Here is a 23702-nt window from a genome sequence, read left to right on the forward strand (position 1 = left end):
TTACAAATCATTGAACACTGTAGTGGAGCAAGTCAGCATGAAGCTGCCACTGGATATACTTTTACAAATGTTAAACAGTAATAAAGCTAGTTATGAATATTTATGAAACAGACCTTCCCCCTTTATAGGTGCAGTGCATGAATGCAAATGCCAATAATCAAGATGGTGATTAGACAATGAATGAAAGACATGCTGCTTCTGAAGAGAGAAAAAAAGAAGCAGTCTCTGAATGAGCAGTGATTTTATTGTGGCCGTTTGTGTAGTTCTGTAGCGTCCTCTGCTGGTGATACAACTTTTATTTTTTATGTACAATGACCCATGAAGCAAACAGGATTCCTGAAATTACATTAAGCATGAAACCAATCGATTTCTTAAGCTAATATTTACATGCGTCTTTTATCCAGTGCAATGAGTGATAATCTATAAAATATTATCTGCGACCAAGCCCAAACCTGTTACAGCACCAACCAAACACTGTCTATACAAAAGTGTAGCCTAAAAAACATTTGCTGCACACTTGATTTAATATCGATGTCTGTAGCTAACACATACGTGTTTAAAGGAGTGTGAGACACAGATTTGTCCATTTTCCTTACTGCTGTGTAACGGAGTAGTCTCTGCTAAACTACATGATTGGACACTGATGGGAAAGAAGGGTGCTAGGTCATTTATTAGAAAGGAAGGATGAAGTCAACCGAAACTCATGTCACTGGACTTCCTTTTCGACATCCACATCCTCTTCCTTCACCTACAAGATTAAAAGGCACATAATATTAGTGAAAACGAGTTTACCCATAAATGAGAATTCTGGCATCATTCACTCACTCTCATTTCTGAGAGGAGCATCCGTTCTTGACTCCTCACCTGCTCAACTCCTTCCACCTCGGGAACGTAGAACTGCAGCATGTTCTGGATGCCGCTCTTCAGCGTGATGATGGAGCTGGGACAGCTGGTGCAGGAACCCTGCAGCTTCAGCTTTACAATGCCATCCTCGAACCCCCGGTACAACACGTCACCTCCATCCTCCTGCACCGTGGGCCTGAAGCACACACGCAGAAAGATTCTGTCATTAATTCCTCACCTTCGTGTCGTTCCAAACCCTTAAGACCTTAACTCGTCTTCAGAACACAAATTAAGATACTTTTGATGAAATCCGAGAGCTTTCTGACCCTCCATAGACGACAATGCAACTGAAACATTCAATTAAAAAAATACTAACATGCTCGAAAACTCTTGAAAATTGGCACACACCTTGGAACCTGCGGCCATTAGGGCCGGGCAGAGACTGATACACGGGCGTGGCACAGGGGCTCTACAGCACCCCCTGGAATACTGAGGGCCATATATCATACATACTTGTTCGTAGACGTATGAAACTCGGTTCACATATAGATCTCATCAAACCAAACAACTTTCCTACTGCATGTCATAGACTCCACCCAACAGGAAGTTGGCTATTTAGGGTTTTTGTATTCATATTTTTCGTCAAAGTTGTGGAGGCTTTTGGGTTCCTTAACATACTCAAAACTCTTGAAAATTTGCGCACACTTTGGAATCTGTGGCCTTTAGGAGCCTGCAGAGGCTGGGACCCGGATGTGTCCCAGGGGCTCTACGGTGCCCCCTGGAACACAGTCAGAAATTGTTGTATAGCTCACACATACTTGCACATATTCTTATGAAACTCAGTACACATATAGATCTCATTGTGCTGAACAACTTTTGTATTGCATGTCATAGGCTCCGCCCAACAGGAAGTCAGCTATTTAGAGTTATGTACAAAGCGCATGCTCTGGAATTTGAAATACTTGTCATAGGTTTTTTAGCCGATTGCCACCAAACTTTTTTTGATATCTTTAATGGTTTGCTCGTGGTGAGGCGTTGAAATTATGGTAAGAAATGAGAAACAGGACGTGTCTAATAGCATCCACATACATTACCTGAGTTTGATCAAACTTCATCGGTTGGTTTGTTGTATGATGACGATTGCATATATGTGACTATTAGGAGTCAAAGTTATAGCGCCACCCACTGGCAGAAACTTCAACATGTTCAGTTGGTGAAAATAAGCCAAACAATGAATTTGCATTTAAATATTTAAAAGTTTATCACGGCATTCCATTTCATCTATTCCTGTTGCGTGAAAATGTTCTATCTAGAATGAAGCAGTTTAACATTACAACACTGCTCACTAATTCATATATATTTTAAAATGTAATTTATTCCTGTGATCAAAGCTGAATTTTCAGCATCATTACTCCAGTCTTCAGTGTCACATGATCTTCAGAAATCATTCCGATATGCTGATTTGCTGCTCAAAAAACATGATTATCATCAATGTTGAAAACAGCTGTGCTGCTTTATATTTCTGTGGAAACCGGGATTCATTTGTAGGATCTCTGATGAATACAAAAAGCTGCAAAGGACAGCATTTCTTAGAAACGAAAATTGTTTTGTAACATCATAAATGTATTTACTGTCAATTATGATCAATTTAATGCATCCTTGCTGAATAAAATTATGAATTTCAAATGTATTAGAAATAGTATTTGAATAGTTACATTGACCATTTACCCAATATTTGTACGTGCGACTGTGTGTATATTTATGCAAGTTGCTACCTTTGTATAGTGTTAGAAATCAATAATGCTTCTGTTTCAGTTAGGAACGCTGTCTTTATTTGTGGAAGGCAGCTCACTTTCGAGATTTGAGAACTAATGTGACCTGCTAAATTTCTATGCAACATTAAAAAAAGGCTGCATTAACAAACGTGCAGTAATTTCCTGCTGTACCTTATGCGTGTGTCCAGCAGCTCTTTAATCATGGCCACCACCTCATCGTCATCCTCAGAAGGAGCTGCAAATGAATGGCACACACAACATTTGATCAGTGATCTTGGATTTAGTGAGGATGGTAAGATTAGAAGTAAAGAAGAGAAGGCAATGTTTAACCCGTATCGGCACGTGGAGCATCTGCCTCATTGACAACAGGAAGTCCGGAGGTGAAGAAGTCCATGATGGTGGCGAAGACGTCCGGTTTGATCACTTTCCACTCTGTCTGACCATCAGCCTGGAGGATAAAGGGATAGAACGCTTAAAAATAGAGTTACAAATAGAGTTACCTATTTAAAAGTGCAGCTTCTTTACCTTAGTAATGGTTATGAAGTCAGGGCCGAAGAAGACACTCTTGACTCCATCTATTCTGAACAACTGCCTGAAGAATGAACAGAGCATCAGCAGTTTTATAGTAAAGGAAAGTTCATTAAGAATGAGAATCTAGAAGAATATTAAAGACATCTTAAATATATTCTGAAGTTTTACAGCCATGAAAACTTTTGGAAAACTAATGTTTATGGCACTCAGACAGGTCTGTTCTATTCAGCTGATCTGATTAGGAAAAAAATGAGCTACATTTCTAGTTTCAACATTATTTGTTCTCCAGACGTTCCTCTTTAAAAGAGACAAGTATCAGCTGTATGCATTTGTATGTATTTGGTTTTTGACCAGTTTACTCATGGAGCTGCATTATCTCAGGGATTGATCCAGACAGGGCCTTTAAAATGAAGATATCAGAAGAAAAGTTTGTTAAGAACCAGAATCCAAAAGGATATTAAGAGATTTTTAGTACTTCTAGCAATACAGGCCGCACAAACCTGAGGAAAAAAACACAAGAAGTGCTTTCTGCCATTTTTCATCTGTCACCATTAGCATATAATGAAACAATGATTGCTAAAGTCAACAGATTTTACTAACAGACTTAACAATATCCGTGTACAAATAAAATAATGACGCTGACAGAAAATGGTCATTTTGACCCCCTCTACAAAACAGTGGATTACACAGTAAAAGTACATCTGTGATATTAAATATTTTGGGTTTCATCATTATATATATTTGCCTTTCTACAGAAAAAAAAAATATATATATATAGTACAGACCAAAAGTTTGTAAACATTACTATTTTTAATGTTTTTGAAAGAAGTTTCTTCTGCTCATCAAGCCTGCATTTATTTGATCAAAAATACAGAAAAAACAGTAATATTTAACACATCCTTGCTGAATAAAAGTATTGATTTTATAAAAAAAAAAAAATTTAAAAAATAATTACTGACCCCAAATTACTGACCAGTAGTGTATATTGTTATCACAAAATATTTATATTTTAAAAACATAGCTTCTTTTTTTTACTTTTAATTCATGAAAGTATCCTAAAAAAGTATCACATGTTCTGAAAAAATATCAAGCAGCAGAACTGTTTCCAACTTTGATAATGAAACATCATATTAGAATGATTTCTAAAGGATCATGTGATAATGATCCTAAAAAGTCAGCTTTGCATCACAGAAATAAATGATAATTTAAAGTATAATAAATTTAAAAACAATTATTTTAAATTGTAATAATATATCACAATATTACATTTTTTCTGTATTTTTGATAAAAAAAAATGCAGGCTTGATAAGCAGAAGAAACTTGTTTCAAAAACATTAAAAATAGTAATGTTTCTAAAATTTTGATCTAAAATTTTAGATTTTGTTTATATATATATATATATATATATATATATATATATATATATATAAAAAATCTAGAATTTGAGGTGGGGAAGTTTCTGAAATTTGGTTGATTTGACACAGAATGAACCATAAGCCTACATAAAAAAGGAAATACAGTGCAAAAAGGTGTGTGTTTTGGATGAAATCTAAACCCTACCTTGCCAGGGGTGAACAGTAAGCATCTCTCGGTCCAGGGAAGTCCATAGTCCCTGATTCCAGCACCACGCGACCAGGAAGAAACTTCAGGCTGTGTGGGTTTGGAGTGTCTTGGGTCTGAATAAACATGTTTCTGACTGAGGAGATGAAAGAAATGTTAAAATCCATTCCAACCAAACACTTCACTGTCACATGCAACCCCAATCATGCTGACACTTACTAAACACAGCGGCTGTTTGTTGTGGAATGGGACGTCTGTTCACGCTGTGAAGGGGTGGCCTGGTGAGCCCTGTCCCATGATAACTGCATACAGGATACCTTTGAGCACAGTGAATTATAAATCATATATATATATATATATATATATATATATATATATATATATATATATATATATATACTGTATTAAATAATATACTGTATTAATATATTGCATTGTTTGGTAGTCATGGTTTTGACAAATTACTTCTACATATTACATAGTAAAATAAAAGATAGGTAAGTTGGCATGAAAGCAAAGTTCCATGTTTGGTCTACAGCAACCAGATTTTGTAGATTTTGCAGTCTAGAAAATGATTAGCATATATTCAAACGTGTATAAAACAGTGTTAATAACAGCGAATTTCATGCCATTATTTGTCCAGTAAGTACCCTGCATCTGCGTCATCAGACCTTGTCAGTGACACTGTAAATGTTACGAAAGTCTTTAAGACGCAAACGCTTCACGCGCCTCTAAGCACCTGTCAGATATTACAGATAACTCCTCACTGATACAGAAATGCACAGCAGAATGAGTACAGTAACTCACGATCTCGTTAAAAGTACAGATAAACTCCTTCCAACACCGACGCTCCTGTGCGCGGCCATGTTTGTGAGGGCATGAAGACTGTGTGACGTCACATCCTGGATTAAATACGGGGCAGAAATGAAATGAAATGAAATGAAACGAAATGAAATAAAATAAAATAAATATTTGATGACATTCAAATCGATGTCTCTAAAGCATGTCTGTAAAATCTTTAAAAATGCACTCAAACACTCTTTGATTATCATTTTCCACAGAATTTTTCACACAAATATTATATATTTATGCCATTAAGTTCTCTGTCTCATCTGGACCAAAAATTCCAAAAATTGGGCTTTTTACTCCAAACATGTAATTTATTACTTGTTACTCCTTTAAAAAGTAATTTTATTACTTTACTTATTACTATCTGGCAACAGTAATTAGTTCCACTATTAGTTACTTTTCCTTTAGTTGTAAATGTGTATCTTCTCCATAAAATTGTTCGAAAATGTTACTAACAATATATTTCTGCCTCATCATTTGACCAAAATCTACATTGGATCGAAGTCAGAAGTTTATACAAACACTCAATGGTGATTGATGGTGGATTTTCAGTAAAAGTGTTGTTTTAATTACCTTAAAGGTAATAGTAGCTATAAATTCTCTGTTTAAGTTTTATCACACACACACACACACACACACACACACACACCTGTGATAAAACTAAAGAAGATTAAAGGTAACACTGATGTTGTGTTTTTAATATGTTTTTAATAAACTCTAAAGCACTTTGGTTTTAAATTATATTATAATAACCTAATTATATATAAATTGTAAATGACTGTAGTGAATGAATGAGACTTGCTTGTTGAGCGTCAACTAAATCTCATATATATTATGTTAGGTGAAATTGTGAAGAAAGCAGTGGGTGAAGAAGTTTCTTTGCATCCAGCTAAAATAGTCCCTCCATTCAGCAGCATTACATGGAAACACAGAAACAGCAGTGGATCTGTTGTAAAGGTGATTGAATGGGAGAATGATGATGATGAGGGTTTTAACATCCCGAATCAGAGATCTATAGGCCTCACAACTCTTGATGAGAAAACTGGACAAATCACTATAACTAATTTAACTGTCAAACATAGTGGACTTTAGTTTATACCATTGACATCAACAGTAAAGAGCAGGAACAAAGATTCAACTTGAAAGTTAAGGGTGAGTGGTTGTTGATTGTTTAAATTAATATTATTAATTTTAAAGCATAATGTTTGTATTACGACTTTTTTATCCTTAACATATTATAGCTACTACTTTGATAGTATATATACTATGGTGCTGAAGTACACCCAAGAATACCATTGTACATGTCCCAAAAACATGATCGTACAATGGTGCTATTATTATTTGTATTCAAACACCAAGATATTACAGTCTGAATTTTTTTCATCATTTCTTTCACAGAGAAGGTCCCCAAACCTGTGATAAAACTAAAGAAGATTGAAGGTTACCCTGATGTTGTGTATTTAATATGTGAGTACAGTGAAACAATCACCTGGAGAAATTCTTCTGGAGAAACACTGATCGCTCACTGCACCATCCAAAAGGAGACTTCATCACAGTTGGATTGACTGGAAATCCTGATAACTTCTACACATGCCTAGATAACGGTGCTAGTAACCAGTGATCCAGTCTATGAGCCAGAGCTGTTTAAAGGTAAGATAATGATTTACTTAAAGGGATACTCCACCCCAAAATGAAAATGTTGTCATTAATCACTTACCCCCATGTTGTTTCAAACCAGTAAAAGCTCATCTTCAGAACACAATTTAAGATGTTTTGGATGAAAACAAGGAGGCTTGTGACTAGGGGTGTAACGATACGCGTATTCGTATTGAACCGTTCGGTACGAGGCTTTCGGTTCGGTACGCATTATGTACCGAACGGTGCGTTGGACGAATTAATTACATTTGGAAAATAAAAAAAGTGTTTGAAATATAATGTTACACGTTCAACAAGGTAGCCCAATAACCCATACACCCCCGAAGAAAAAAAAAACACCAACTTATATGTTTATGTTAGGCTACTCAGTCAGGCGCTCAATTTGGATTCCCTTTAAGCTATAATGGTGATGGCAAGAGAGTGGTGGATAAAAAAACAACGGTATGTCGCATCTGCTACATGACAATAGGGTACACCAGCGGGAAACATGTCAACTCATTTACGCCGACATCACCCCAGTGTGTCAGTATCTGGAACAAGACGAAAAAAAGGAGAAACATACACGCAACAAACTATCCCTGCAGCATTTAGACAGACATTTCCAACCAGCGCCGCCGCTCCCACCAAGCGCATCACGCACTGTGCGTAGGGCACCAAGTGCTGATGGGGCACCAAAAATAGGCTAATTTTTTTTTTAATGCCGGTATTATTTCATTAGCCAATAGAAATATTAGCCACATTTTAGCCATGTATATGTAACAAAAAAGGGGGAACAAGAAAGATATTTAATAATTGCTCTAGTCTAGTCTAGAGAGTAACCCCCCCCTGACAAGCAACAATCTTTCTCCTCAATACTTTTCAGAGTTGATAACTGATTACAATCCTGTCCGATTACTCAGGTCACAGACCAGTCCTCTTCTGCAGGTACCCAGATCTAGACTGCAATGCAGAGGTGACAGATCTTTTGTAGTAGTAGCCGGACCGAAATTATGGATTAAATTACCATTATCTATCAGAACAGTGACTACAGTGTCTGAGTTTAAAAGTCTTTTAAAACCCTATTTGTATGACTGTGCTTTCAGTGTTCTGTGAATGTCTATTTTAATATGGGTGATGGATTTACACAATTCTGTACAGAAATTTGGTCAACCATGTTTTTTAAATGTGCTTTATAAATAAACTTGAAACTTGAAACTTTATGTTTATGAAAAGTTTCGCAAGCAGAATGGATCCATTGAAACAACTAAAAACGCAGTATTATGCATACCAGGCCAGTGGTTGATGTCACTTCGCCTGCACATTCCTATAGATTTAACACATCGCACGTGCATCACCGTTTTCGCAAATTCATGTTTTGTAGTTTTCACAGAAATGCTAACGGTATAGTTTTTGAAACCTCACATTTTTTAACCCATTTTCAAAGGTTTCGTTTTCAAGCCACTTAAATCTTGTTGTTGTATATATGAATGGCCAAAATTATTTGTTAGTTCAAAACAGTGTTGTGTAAACACCTAGCTTTGCTAGCTAACATACATTTTACCTTGTACTCACCATTAAACCTGAGGCATCATGCTGGAAATCTCGTCCAAATACAATTAGCCCAAAAAATATGTCACTCCCATTTCTAAAACAGTCCATACAGTCACTGTTATGTATCATACCAACCCGGTCTCACCGGTCCCCTTTTTGGGTTGCCCCCAACCCAACATAACCTTCACTGTGGCATGAGCAGATTTAGCTAAATAACAAATTGCTATGAGATTGTGTCACATTTTAAATTTGAAAATCACTATATGATAATTCATAGTCCTATCATAAGCACAGTCTGTTTTATATAGATGTACTTGTTACATATACTCTTGATGTTACATAGTCATAAGTCAAAATCTGTGGCAACAGTTTAAAATTCCACCGGACACCTGGATCAATAATATACTGCATGAACATATTTACATTTGAACCTTATATAAAACAATATATCAGGGTGAGCAGTACTCTACACGTATTATACCTTGTTTTACAGTGTTTTGTTCAAAACGATTATGTCCTGCCAAAGCTATTGAGGATTATCAGAAAGCCAGTCAATGCATTTAGTCAGTAATGCATTGATGCATGTCCACTGAACAAAGTTCACACGTTTCTCTTTTCAACATCATGCATAATCTGCCTAAATGTGTGCAGAAAATTGACATTTAATTTCTTACTGTAGAGTTAAACTGAAAGAAAAAAAGTAAATATCTTCAATTGTTCAGTGTTATGTAGGCTACTGTAAGTAAAATAAGGGGGAAACTTACATTAAAAAGAAATAACGTACTGATTGTAATGTATTAATTTAAGATTTGCATCATTTTATGTCTGACAAAATATTTAATTTAGTATTATTATTTATTTTTTGTTTTATTATTATTGTATGTTATTATAATTCGAGGTTGCTCATCCTGAAAATAGAAGCACATTTCTCCAGACAAGCATGACTTGGATTTGGAGCGAGAGATTATCGTGAGCGTGTTTTGGAGCGCGGCTCTGCGGTGACCCGGATGTAGCGGCGCACTGCCTCCACTCGTCTGATCCTCTTATCAGCGACAAGGCGCTCGAGATGGATGTTGTCAACCAGGTAGGGCTTTCAATCACAGCTATTCACCGAATAAATTCTGCAATCTACTGCAAACTCCTCGCACTTATTTGCGTGTAACGTTAGACCAGACAAGCTACTGTTATCTGACTGACCAACGTTGATTTTAACAGGACGGACAATGGAGTTTAAATGAATGAAATACCTAGATGCGACGTTTCGTTGACTTTCAGGGATTTTTTTAAAAAAAATGAAACAAAATAAAGCACAACAGAAAACCGTTGGCAATTCAAGACATTTCAGGTGAAACCGTTAAATAGCGGATGTATGCAGTGCATTGCGACGGTGGTATTTATTTTTTATACTGCAGGATATATATTTAGTGAGAATGACGGAACTAATGCGCAACTATTTTCAAACGGGGCGCTGTATGATTCACAAAACCCAAACTGGCTGTTCAGATAGCTCAAGGTCTGTATTTTCATGATGCATATGTGAGATGAGGCATTAAAGAACTACAGCCATCTGCGTGCTATTTATCTGTATTTACACTGACGTCCAATTCGCAAAAGAATCATCTTTTGAACCGGTTCTTTTCAGTGTTTCAATCTAAACGATTCCTATACAGTTCCTAACCGACTTGACTTTGTATGGGTCTACGGGAGAACTTTTAGCGGGTGACATGATTGAATCATAAACGATTTATATTTTAAATACATAAATAAAAAAATAAACTTAAAATGCTGCTTTTGGAGCGACGCCACAAACGACTCGGTGAACTAGCTCTTTGAGTCAAACTGTTCGAAAGAACCGATTCGCTCAAACGAATCGGAATTCAGAATACTATTTATCCAGACAGCGTTCGTCAGATATTATTTCACCGTAACAGATCAGGGATATTCCCCACTGGGTTACAGCACATGGCATATCGTTTGCACAAGGTATTAAAGAGCAAGATGAGAGATGACATCGCGACGCCGTCGCTGCATCACAGTCTGCAGCGTGCCGCATTCGGTCGCGCGCTCTCTGGCCTTGCGCCCGCTGTTCGAGTCAAATATATCTGCCTTTGGCCTGTATGTGCTCGCCAGTTGCACTTTCATAAAGGAAACGTTGAGATAAGCAGCTTTGACTAATTCTAATGCTTGCAAAGTCTCCCTCTCCTCTCGCGAGCGCGCGCTCTGACGTCACCAGCGTCGGTCAGCTTGTTACAGTGTATCGAGTGAAAGGAGCCAAATGCAACTTACCTGCATTGAGCATGTCCATTGCACACACATATAGAGACTGTAGATAAATAGATATTTAATAAGAGCACTCCAGTCTATTGAGTACAGTACTTGTTTGTAATTTTAACTGTAGTGTGTTATTTGATTGGCATTTAAAGGTAAAACATTTTAAATGTACTAAACTGCAACTTCATCATTACATTTTTTTTTTTAATTCGAAATATCTTTAAATACACGACATACAAATTTCAATAGAAGTGACATTAAAGATTATTTTAGTTTACCATAAATGCTTGTCAGTACATTCAGCACTACGCTTTAAGCATATTTCAGAGACAATAGAAATGATTTTGAAATGACATATCTAGTCCTATTTAAAGCCACTCTAAGTATAGTTATTATAGTTTAAATACAAATGTATACTACAGTACATTTTCATTTACTTACAGTTAGCATGCATTTAAGTGTCTGAAAACAGCATTTCAGTCTGTACATGATGATCCATAATAAATACTCTCTTTAAAAAGTATGCTAAAGTGTACTCAATTATGTAGTCATTTTACTCATCGTGGTCTTTAAAGCTGTGCATTTTGTTGCTGATATTATTTATGTATTTCTTTTTTAGCTGGTCGCCACCGGGCAGTTCACAGTCTTCAAACAGCCATTAGGATTTATCAAAGTCTTACAATGGGTGAGTAACTACAGAGCTTGCAAGGTGTTTTTTTTTTTGTTGTTGTTGCTTTCCTTCATATTGTTGCCTTCATCAAAACTGTAGTTAATCTTTAGATATTTGGGTTTGCAACTTTGTAAACCTGCCGTTTTACTGAAAGCACTGGTATTTTCTTAGAAGAAGTGCAAATCTAGCTTCTCTCAATTCTAGCTGGCAGTAAACACGGCACACACATGGCGTTGTGCACAGACTGTGTGGGAGGCTGTGAACAGTTGCTGCCGCTTATGTAACCGGCACTCGGAGAGGAACCCGACGCTAGTTTACAGTCACGAAGTCTAGGAAATCAAGGCTGTCCGTTATGAATCTTCTACGGTTGTAAGATTTCAAGTGCTCCAGTATCTTTAGAAAGCAAGCAGTGCATGTAATAACCCCTTTCATCTCCTGAGACACTTCCAACAGCCCAGGATAATGAAGTGTTGTGTCCATTACGTCTGGTGCGTCTGCCATATTGTGCCAGGGACCATTTGTGTACAGAGAGTCAGAAGTTGCACAGAAGTTAGACAATCACTGTAAATAATTACTGGTATATATGATAAAATGTCTATAATCACATGCACAGCCAGCATGTGACCAAACTTCAGCCTTGAAATGTGGTTTCATTGTCGGAAAAAAACATTGAAACAACGTTTAATGCTAAAACGCTCCATTATTATTCCCCCATGCTGAAAAACAAGACGGTGACAGTGTTGCAAATAAAAAAGCTGACATTCAATGAAACATTTCTGATCTATGTCATTGATTCATTTTGTGTACTTCAGATGGATAGTTTACCCAAATGTTATCATCATTAACTCACCTTCACGCTGTTCCAAACCTGTATGAATTTGATTTGGTGCATCAGAAACTGATTGGACTGTTGGATCATTGTCTTTTGCTATAGAGCACAACAGTTCCTGAACGTATAAACCTTTACAGACAAGACCTACTGTGAGGTTGTTAATCGATGGTATTTGCTTATGTAGCTGTCAGACCACATTTTTCAGCTTATTTTTTTAAATAATCATGTTTAATGCCAAAATTCATGTTGAAATACCACATCACCCATGATGCTGTGCAGAAAGTTGCAGCAAAGCGCACCAAAAGTTCCCTTCAGCTCCGCCTACTGCCATGAAGCAGCACAAATGAGTCAGTCTTCTCATGCTCAAATTTTTTGTGCATGTATATATAATGCTTTAACAAAGACTTTTTACGTCCCTATGGGAATAATGAAGAGAAAAAATACTTCCAGAAGCAGCTCTGCTAAAAAAGTTGGCAGGCACTAGTTAACTCTATTACTGCGATCACATGGGATTGATGCATACCACTGAACACGCCATCAAAGAAGAGAAGAGATGTGGAGGGCACGTCAATAAAAATAAAACTAAATAATGATATGCATGGATAAACAATGTATGATGAATTCCATAAGAGAATAAGAATTGTGACGAGTGCTGCTTGTGTCGTGTCTATGTAGACAGAGTGATCCAGATCAGTCATTTCTTCCGTGATTGTTTGGATGCTGTCTGTGTAGGCCGTGAGGTTTGGGAACAGCTTATGTGTGTGTTTGTGTGTAAATGTGTGCGCAGAGTGACATATAGTAGATCGGCACAGCGTGTGTAGTGACAGATGGCGAAGCACCTCGGTAAGATTAATAGCAGGATTTTCTATTCAATCGGATCTTCCTGCAGTGAAGGAAGGGTGTGGTAAAAATACTCCGACCAACTAATCTCTCTCTCTGTGTGTGTGTGTGAGTGTGTGTGTGTGTGTGTGTGTGTGCGCGAGAGAGAGAGAGAGAGAGCACGTGCCTGCACCATTGCGACTTTAGTACATTTGCTAATACTAGATAATTACTGTTTCAATTCCAATCCGTTCACTAACGTTATTGTGACAATTGTTGAACGCCTCATGTTTGTCACCTCATCTAGTTTGTTTAATTATCCATGACAACAGGTGCACCACGTTGCATTAGTATGCGTGTGTCAGCAGAGCGTCTGATTGGGTGACAGAGGAAAGGGCGTGATACGACAGATGGTCACTCATCTAAAAAAAAAAAAACACTCTATAATTTACTCTTTTCTGTATTTACTCTCAATTTGATATTTTTTAAAATATACCTCCTTTCTTTTTCTTAATAAATTTAATTAATATTTTACAAGTGAATTGTCTGAAACCATATTTTTATTAAATATATCTTTAAATATTCCAAATTGGAGTCAGTAAGATATTTAAAGAGACATTAAAATTGTTATGAAGTGACAGCGAAGGCTTTTAAAATGTTACAAAAGATTTCCATTCCAGATAAATGCTGTTCTTTTGTACTTTCTCTTCATCAGAGAATCCTGAAAATATTGATAATTTACACAAAAACATGAAGGAGAATAACTGTTTTCAACACTGATAATAATGAGAAATGTTTCCTGAGCAGCAAATCAGCAGGGATCATGTGACACTGAAGACTGGAGGAACGATGATGAAACTTTTCAGTCATACACTACTTATAAAGTACATATGGAGATATTTTCATACATATATATAGAATTTGTTATCTTTTCTCCATGGGACATTTTTTGAAATATGAGCCATAATGCAGTGTGACTGATCATTATAAAGCCCTTCAGAAAATTGCCTATTGATGAAACTTGAACTATAATATGACATTGATTTATACTGTATGTTGCTTGTACAAACACAGTGAAATAATCTATTTTACATGAGCATTTTTGTACACCCTGTCATCCTACACACTTATTCAGTGTAACAGACTGTGTTTCTCCTTCTCAGTTCTTTGCCATCTTCGCGTTCTCCACCTGTGGCGGTTACTCTGGAGAGTTACGTCTGAGCGTGGAGTGTAAGAACCGCTCAGAGAGTGACCTGAACATTGAGATTGAGTTCAGCTACCCGTTCAGGTCAGTGTCCCCCTGCCATTCCTGTCCAATCAGATCCAGATCCGGATGCATGTTTTTAGATTACCATATTTTCCGGACTATAAGTCACACTTATTTCATAGATTGGCTGGTCCTGCGACGTATAGTCAGGTGCGACTTATTTATCAAAATTAATTTGACATGAACCAAGAGAAATGAACCAAGAGAAAACATTACCGTATTCAGCCGTGAGAGGGCGCTCTATGCTGCTCAGTTCTCCTGTAGTCTACACTGAAAACATAGAGCGCCCTCTCGCTGCTGGAGACGATAATGTTTTCTCTTGGTTCTTGGTTCTAAATAAATGTGACTTATAGTCCAGTGCGACTTATAGTCTGAAAAATACGGTATGTAAGCAATTAAAAAAAAAGATTATATAAGAAATAAAGGTTCATTTAATTTAATTTATTTATTTTTGCAAAAACAACACTAAAATAGGTCAATTCAACTCTTTAAGTTTTTTAAGAGTGTATTTAGAATTCATGCAACTATGGCTGCATTTACACTGGACATCTTCATGCACAGATCCAATCTTTTGACCCATTTACATTTACTTTTAGACACGACTGGTATCTGATATCTGTGTTTACATGATTCCCACCCAAAATGATAGTCGCTTTACTATGCACATGCTATTAAAATGATTTATATAATTCACGTCAAGTGGCCATTATTATTTGCCAGCATGGACAACAGCTGTCCTGATGTTCTGTAGCACAAAATCCGACTGAACGGAGAAATAACGGAACTTTCATTTGTTAGGCTATTTTATCTTCAGCGTGTGGAATTCTTTAGTGAAATAAAGTATTGCCAAGAAGATGATATTATTTAAATGAATTCGGGAGACAAGAGAGAGAGAAAAAGAGAGAGAGAGCTTGTGTGAATTGCTAAAAATATTTGAATTCTCAATTCGTAACGTGTCGCCCTTGCATTGGGAGTCCTGTGGGAATCAGATATGTGTGTTTAGACAAAGCTCCGATGTCCAGATATTGGATATGTATCTGATCTATAAAACACATTTGTGAGTGGCTCAGATCGGATGTGAAAAAAATGGGATCTCATGCAGTTTTTTTGTGTTTACACGTGTGCAACAAATTCCAATGTGTCAGATGGGAGCCAAAAATCAGATTTCTTTTTTTTGTGCCAGTGTAAATGCAGGCTATTTAACACTTCAGACCAAACTATCAGTTACAGCAACAGTACATCTGATATACACATAATAACTGCAGAAATACCAGCAGAGCATTCATGGTACACTGCTTAAAAAGAGTGTAAATGGTCTGAATTAGCTTGAATTAACATGCACTCACACTCTCATTCTCTGGTCAAGCGAATACATCTTCTGACAGACATTAACCAAAAGTCTTTCTCCCCAGACTGCACCAGGTATGGTTTGATGCTCCTACGTGTAAAGGGCTGGAGCCTGAACGCCTGTTTCTGGTGGGAGACAACTCTTCCTCTGCGGAGTTCTTTGTCACCATTGGTGTCTTTTCCTTCCTTTATTCAATGGCAGCCATTTCTGTGTACATCTTCCTCCTGGAGAAATACCGTGAGGGAAACAGAGGAGCTCAGGCTGTGAGTCTTACAGTCTCCTTCCTGTGAAGCACAACTGTTATCAATCTTTACGTTATTCATTCATCGATTAATTATTAGTTCATTGAAAGTTCATGTTAGCTCAGGTCCATGAAAGGAATAGTTCACCCAAAAATGAAGATTTGCTGAAAATGTACTCATTCTCGGGCTATTCAAGATGTAGAGGAGTTTGTTTCTTCATCAGATTTGGAGAAATGTAGCATTACATCACTTGCTCAACAGTGGATGCTCTGCAGTGAATGGGTGCCGTCAGAATGAGAGTCCAAACAGCTGATAAAAACATCACAATAATCCAGAAGTAATCCACACCACTCCAATGACTTGGGAAGTGAAAAGCTGCATGTTTGTAAGAAACTAATCCATCATTAAGTTAAAATGAGTCCATGGATAAAACATCTTAATGGATTGGTTTCTTTACCAGCTGTTTGGACTTTTGGCGGCACCCATTCACTGCAGAGGATCCACTGCTGAGCAAGTGATGTAATGCTCCTCAAATCTGATGAAGACACAAACTCTTGTCAACACTGTTAAACCTGAAATATAATGTTATGAGACTGAACATATGGCATTGAACCTACCTCATTATTTACAGTCAGTATTCTTACGTTTGTGCCTACCATAATATCTTTCCTGTAATAGAGTGATCACTATGACTTTAACCCATATCTATCATGGAAAACTACTGAGCGCTAATGATCTTGATGACAGACTGAAATACTGAAACTGTGAAACTGTCTGAGCCTTGCATTAAAAAAAAAAAGATGTCTTTCTCTTTACATATTATGTCAGAAAGATTATTTTTAAAGGAGAGAATGTCCCAGTACAACATGATGGCAGTCAAAGCATAATTATTTTTATTTAATTATTTGAATCTTATGTAACCAAATCAAATGCAATGATGATGTGTATTCCAAAAATCTGAAGTATGACTGTGTTGTGCCGTTTTACAGGATTTTGTGGTGACAGCTATTTTCACCTTTATGTGGTTGGTGAGTTCAGCGGCGTGGGCCAAGGGTCTCTCAGATGTGAAGAGTGCCACTGACCCTGATGAGATCATCGACCTCATCCCTGCATGTGACCACGAGGAAAACCGCTGCAAAGAAATCCACGAGCCCGTGGTGTCCGGCCTGAACACATCCGTGGTGGGTCCAGACACTTTAACACTCTCATGATGCACATGTATTAAATGTGTTTCTGGAATGTCACGACGATGCATGGACAATTGAGTCCGGTTCAGCATTATGTAAATGAGGAGTGACGAGATGATAACATAGTCTTGCACTGATAAGCTTTATGCTACGTTATGCCATGATATATACAGTTTTATTGGAACGTTTAGGAGCCCCTTAAAAATGATTAATTCATGAAATATGTTTACATATAAAAGACAAAAAATTAATTGCTGAAATTATTAAAAGTATGCAGCAAAAGTTTGGGAACCCTTGCTTCTTAATACGGTGTGTGGTTTCCTGGATGATCCACGACTGTTTTTTTAATTGATTTGTTTGTGATGGTTGTGCATGAGTCCCTTGTTTGTTCTGAACAGTTAAACTGAGAACTGTTCTTCAGAAAAATCCTCCAGGTCCTGCAGATTCTTCATTTTTCCAGCATTTTTTGCATATTTGAACCCTTTTCAAGAGTTACTATATGAGATCCGTCTTTTCACACTGAGGACAATCAAGGGACTCAAACACAACTATTAAAAAAGGTTCAAACATTTACTGATGCTCCAGAAAGAAACGAGGCATTAAGAGGCAGGAGTGAAAACTTTTTGCATTTGAAGATCAAGGTAAATTGAACTTAATTCGTCTTCTGGGAAACATGCAAGTATTATCTGTTGCTTCTGAAGGGCAGAACTTAATGGGAAAAAATATATATTTCAACAAAATAAGAAAAAAATGGCCATCTTAATGCATCTTGTTTCCTTCTGGAGCATCAGTGAACGTTTGAATCTTTTTTAATAGTTGTGTTTGAGTCCCTCATCTGTCCTCAGTGTGATAAGATGCATCTCAAAATCACTGCTGGAAAGGGTTCAAATATGCAAAAGCTTCTGGAAAACTGAAGAATCTGCAGGAGATGGAGGACTTTCTGAAGAGCAGAGCTCAGTTTAACTGTTCAGATCAAACAAAGGACTCATAAACAACTATCACCACAAAAAAAAAAAAAAAAAAAAGCAGTCGTGGATCATCCAGGTAACAGCACACAGTATTAAGAACCAAGGGTTCCCAAACTATTGAAGAGGGTTATTTGAATAATTTCAGCTATTGCTTTGACTTGTGGACTATACTGTATGTAAACATATTTTATGTACAATATCTAACTCAGGACAGTACTAAATAAAATAAAATCTCTCTTATTTTGTTCAAATGATTCCCATTTTCTCAGATCCTGCAAGGGGTTTCCAAACTTTTGCATGAACTGTACAAACACATGCAGAATGTTACTGAACTTCAGTGTTACCTGTATAAATCACTGATGGGATTTTAAGTCAGTCATGATAAAAAGACGTTGAAATGTTGATTCGATTTGCAAAAATCAACAGTGAACAGAGTTTTTTTTATTGTTAACTAAAACTAAAACAATAAAAAAATGTTAAAGTTAATAGAAATATAGCTGAAATATATTATAAAAATTGAAAAACTATATTATAAATAATGAAAAACTTTTAAAACCTAAACACATTAAAAAAGCTGCCTAGGCAACTAAATGAAATAAAATAAGTTTAGGTTGAAGTAAATTTACAATCTTGATCCATGACATTGATTAATCTGTTGATTATATGTTGAAATACAAGCTTGAAATGTTTTGTCCATCCACAATGTTAATTTTTAATGGCAAGGAAACCAATTTGGAGTAAACATAGATTTTTCTCTTTTTTTTTTTTCCTGCAATAAATCTTATTTGTGATCAGACTTTAAAAAGTTGTGGCCAGTTATGCAGATTACCAGTACACTTGAACTAAAAATAGTTTAAATCACATCCAGTGGTCAAATCAGTGTGAACCTCACTTGGTTAGTCACATGTTTAGTTTTATCAAGTGAAACAGGCTGTAGATGTATAAATAACCATTTGGCTGATTTCTGTGATCTCCGCAGGCGTTTGGCTTCTGTAATATGGTGCTGTGGGCAGGAAACCTGTGGTTTGTCTTAAAGGAAACCGGCTGGCTTGCAGCCTTTGCCGGCACTTACATGCCCTCAGGACAGAAGCAGCCAGCTCCAGACACCTCAGGCCAAGGTGGGCATTACACTCACAGTCCATAAGTTAATGTCAGCAAGTTTATCTGTAGCTGTTATAAACATTTATGATTAAGTTAGTTTATAACTGTCACAACTTAACAATATTCACCTTTAAATGTATTTTTTTAGGCTATGGACAAGAGGGTTATGGCCAGGACCCTTACGCCAGCACTCAGAGCGGGTACCAGCCCGACTACAGCCAGCAGGGCGGTGGATACGAAGGCGGAGGCTACAACCAGTATGGTCAGGGGGAGCCCACCTCCTTCTCCAATGAGATGTGAGCTCCAGCTCTGCACTGGTGAGTGAACAAGCCCTGAAACCGAACATGACACATGTAACATTCTGCTGATTAAAATATTTTTTTTACATGTATTTGTTATTTCCCCTTCATCGTAATGATAGCAGTTTTCAAGCTGCAACCACTCCACAAGTGTTGTGTTGATCGTGATGATCATGCTCTCTAGCATTTAATGAACCTTGTGCATCAGTGGAATCAGGAACATCTGATTGTTTGTAAAAAGATTCACATGATCAACACAAATTTACTAATTTTATTAGTCACAGAAAAATTGTGCACAATCAGATTTTTTTTTTGTATTTATTTGAAATCGTTTAAAATTCAAACTTTTGTTAAAATTATTTTATTGACAGATCTAATAATTACGTTCTAATAATACAGATCATGTCAAAGCAGCTTTATCATGTCAAAAGGGAAAATAGTTTGCCAATAATGCAATTGGACAATAATAAAACAGTCAGTTTTTCAGGTTAAGCTGCAGTAGGTAACTTTTGACGCTCTATCGGTTAATAAACAGAACTGCTTGCGTCTTGCGGAAGAACATCGTAGCCGGAACTACTTCTCTCTGTTTATGTCTATGAAGAATCACAAAGGTACTGGGTTACTCCGCCGCGGTGCCCCCGAAGCAATCTAAAATAGTCTGAATATAAACACTTATTATAGGTGTACCCTAGTGATTCAGGACAAGCCAAAAACACGGTTTGAAAAATGGATTCATGGTGTACTCGCTTATTATATAAATTTTTCTACATTTTGAACACAAACAAAGTTACGGACCGCAGCTCTGATTGGTTGTTTTTTACCGAGAGCGATGGAGTTTCTGCAAATGGCAATAGGACACTGGGAGGAGCCAGAGGAGCTTGATTTTTTCACAGATTATCTGTCTCATATTCTACTGTCAGGACATAATGGCAGATTTAACAAATATGTAAAAAATATATTTTTAAAAAAGTTCCCTACTGCAGCTTAAAGGTCAGTTCACTGTTGACATATAAATGTTTTTAAGTTTAAAATCAAAATTTTTAAAGGGGGTAATATTTTAAATTTTACACTACTTTTCGAGGTTTGGGTTCTTTTTTTTATGTTTTTGAAAAATGAAAAGCTGAATTTTCATCATCATTACTCCAGCCTTCAGTGACACAGGATCCTTCAGAGATCATTCTGAAATATTTATGATTATTACCACTGTTGAAAACACTTGTGCTGCTTTATATTTATGTTGAAATTATGTTACACTTCCTCAGGATTTTTAATGAACAAAAAGTTCGAAACAACAGAAGCTATAAGACCACTCAGAGAGCAACAGTATACAAGTGATGTATCAAGTCTCAGTTAGTCTAGCACAGTACACATAAAAAGGTTTTTTTAGAAAAAAAAAAAAAAATTATAGCATTAATTGGTCGGGTGCTGACAAAAAAGATGTGTCTTTAGATGTTTTTTTGAAAATGACTGTGGGAACAGTCCAGGAAAAGGTCTGTGAGGTCTTTTGTGCATCTTTGGGATGACACCATGAGGCATTTACTTGCAGAACGCAAGATTCTGGAGGGCGCATATGTCTGAACTAGTCCATGTAGGTATATTGGAGAAGAGTCAGTAGTTGTCTTGTAGGCAAACATCAGTATCCTGAATTTGATCTGAGCGGCTATTGGCAGCCAGTGCAAACTGATGAAGAGAGCCATGGATTTATTTTTGGCTCATTGAAGACCACTCTCACTGCTGCCTTCTGGATCAGTTGCAGAGGTCTGGTAGTACATGCCGGAAGGCCCACCAAGAGCATTGCATTACAATAGTCCAGTCTGGAGAGAGCAAGATCTTGGATCAAAGTGGCCAACTTTGATAGTAAGAGTCTAATCTTCCTAATGTTGTATAAGGCAGATCTGCAGGACTGGGGCGTTGTAGCAATAGGGTCTGTGAAACTCGGGCCAAAACCTGTCGGGCTTGGGTCCTGTCGGGCCTAACTTTTAAGGCCGATTACAGCTCTAATGCCAATAAATAAGAAATATTGCTGACTTGTGCGTTTCCAGCACTCTCTTTACATTCGTCTGATATTTGGCGTTGAAAAAGGAAACGTCTTTTTTTTTAGACATGGAAAATCGATTTTACAATCGATTCAATGAACCCTCATGTCTTAAAAATCGAAAATGCTTTTTTCACAAAAGTGACAGCCCTACCTTGTCGGTGTCCTTGCTCAGTGGAGTCGCTGGTCCTTATATTTGTTGGTCTTCACATGAGAAGGGCTTCACACAACATTTAAAATGTCAGATTAGGTTTCTTGCATCAAAAAGCTTAAAATTTAGTTTTGATAATTTTCTCTGACTCTTAGAATAAAACTTTGTTGTGGTTTTGATGTTGTATATTTTGCTTCTACCCCCTAAACTTTTTTACCAGGAGTGGAGCATAAGAAACAACATTTATGAAACCACTGTTGTCATATTTCATCGGTGATTTCAAATATGAATTTTAATCTTAAGCTTGGTCAACAGTTTTGGTGAATTTTATGTTTACCCATTCAGAGAGATAGGAGCTGCATCTGTATGCCCAAGAGGTGTTTCAAAGATGGCCGCCACGTGACATGACTTGCCTTAAAGGGACTTTGGCTGAACTTACATTGCATACGATAAACATGTTGCATACTAAAAAAAAAAAGTTTTTGTTTGTTTATATATATGTAAATGCCATGTACATAGCCATATGGTTTTTAAAATGCATTTTACATGTTTGTATATTGTTGTTTAAACTTTCTTACACATTTCCATAAATAGAAATTGTAAACATTCAAATGTGTGTCTTCTTTATAGATCACAGCAAGAGGACAGTCATGTGATCAGCCAGCATGAAAATACTAGCAATGTTTCCTCTCTCTTCAGTCTTTCTTTATGATCAGTGGGTTTAAAGGGAAGGGGTGGGTGAGGGCTAAAGCACATTTAAGAAATGTTAGCAAGGTTGTTACTAAATCATAGCCAGGAGAAAACGCTTTGGACCCAGGAGGAAGTGAGGATCCTGATTTCAACATACTGTCTATCACATCGAATCCAGCGGGAGATCATCTGTCCTGTAATGATGAGGAAAAACTTGAATATGCTACCAAAAAGATCAATTAAACCTATGATATATGTATATATATATATATATATATATATATATATATATATATATATATATATATATATATATATATATATATATATATATATATATATATATATATATATGCTACATATGGGGATTATATGAATTATAGTAATATTATACTAAATGTGTTTGTCTCTGTGATGTAAATATGAATTATATTTAAATAGATATGCTGTATTGTGAATTTAACTGTCGCTTTTGTGTGTGTTTGTGTTTTTACTTGTAGTCTCCACATTTTTGTTGTTTTTATTTATTGTAGTGGTGTTTTCCTTGTATTACCACTACACCTCCTCCATCATTCAACCCACAGTACTGACCTTAAACCTCCTATTTAATGTGTGTTTTCTTTTTTTATTTGTGTAAAACTTTCTTTTAAGGTTCATGAGAGCACAACGATTAAATAGTATAGCAGTTATGTGTCGATCATTACTAAAAGTGTTAACAAAAGTCAGTAGTCTTAGATAAAATTGGTAGGGAGAGAAACTGAAGAACAGAGTGTAACGGGAAGTACAGATGTACATGCACGAGATTTATTTCCTTTTATGTTTTGGTGAATTTTCCAAACCTTTATAATCTAAAGCACATATGTATTGTTGATGCTATAAAACGAATTGTACAATTTATCGTCATGGGTGCTTCAGTACTTGATGTTTGGTTTTTCTAGTGCTGTGAAACTCCACTGATGCTCTTATTCAGACATGAGTGTGAATGTGAACCAATGATATTGTTTCTGAAGATTCATTTCCATGTGTTTTGGCTTTTTGTTCAGATTGAAGTGGATATTTTAATGCTGCCTCTGTCTCT

The 23702-nt window shown here is 36.6% G+C and overlaps 2 protein-coding genes across 2 annotated transcripts; one reads left to right on the plus strand and one right to left on the minus strand.

Annotated features, from left to right (window-relative positions):
* Positions 1-224: 224 nt before the first annotated feature.
* Positions 225-11062, minus strand: nfu1 (NFU1 iron-sulfur cluster scaffold homolog (S. cerevisiae)). Its single transcript, XM_026197656.1, has 9 exons — positions 11031-11062; positions 5517-5611; positions 4929-5026; positions 4710-4845; positions 3144-3210; positions 2949-3066; positions 2790-2853; positions 865-1039; positions 225-748 (listed from the first exon to the last, which is right to left on the minus strand). Exons 1-9 carry the CDS (start codon positions 11058-11060, stop codon positions 707-709), a joined length of 825 nt encoding a protein of 274 aa, XP_026053441.1. The 5' UTR covers positions 11061-11062; the 3' UTR covers positions 225-706.
* sypb (synaptophysin b) lies at positions 9722-22868 on the plus strand. Its single transcript, XM_026197655.1, has 8 exons — positions 9722-9828; positions 11635-11700; positions 14500-14624; positions 16016-16214; positions 17183-17374; positions 19328-19466; positions 19598-19766; positions 22565-22868. The coding sequence occupies exons 1-7, from the start codon at positions 9811-9813 to the stop codon at positions 19747-19749; spliced, it is 891 nt and encodes a 296-aa protein (XP_026053440.1). The 5' UTR covers positions 9722-9810; the 3' UTR covers positions 19750-19766; positions 22565-22868.
* Positions 22869-23702: the final 834 nt, after the last annotated feature.

This window comes from Carassius auratus, chromosome 22, assembly GCF_003368295.1.
Source record: "Carassius auratus strain Wakin chromosome 22, ASM336829v1, whole genome shotgun sequence".
In the NCBI taxonomy this organism is placed as follows: domain Eukaryota; kingdom Metazoa; phylum Chordata; class Actinopteri; order Cypriniformes; family Cyprinidae; genus Carassius; species Carassius auratus.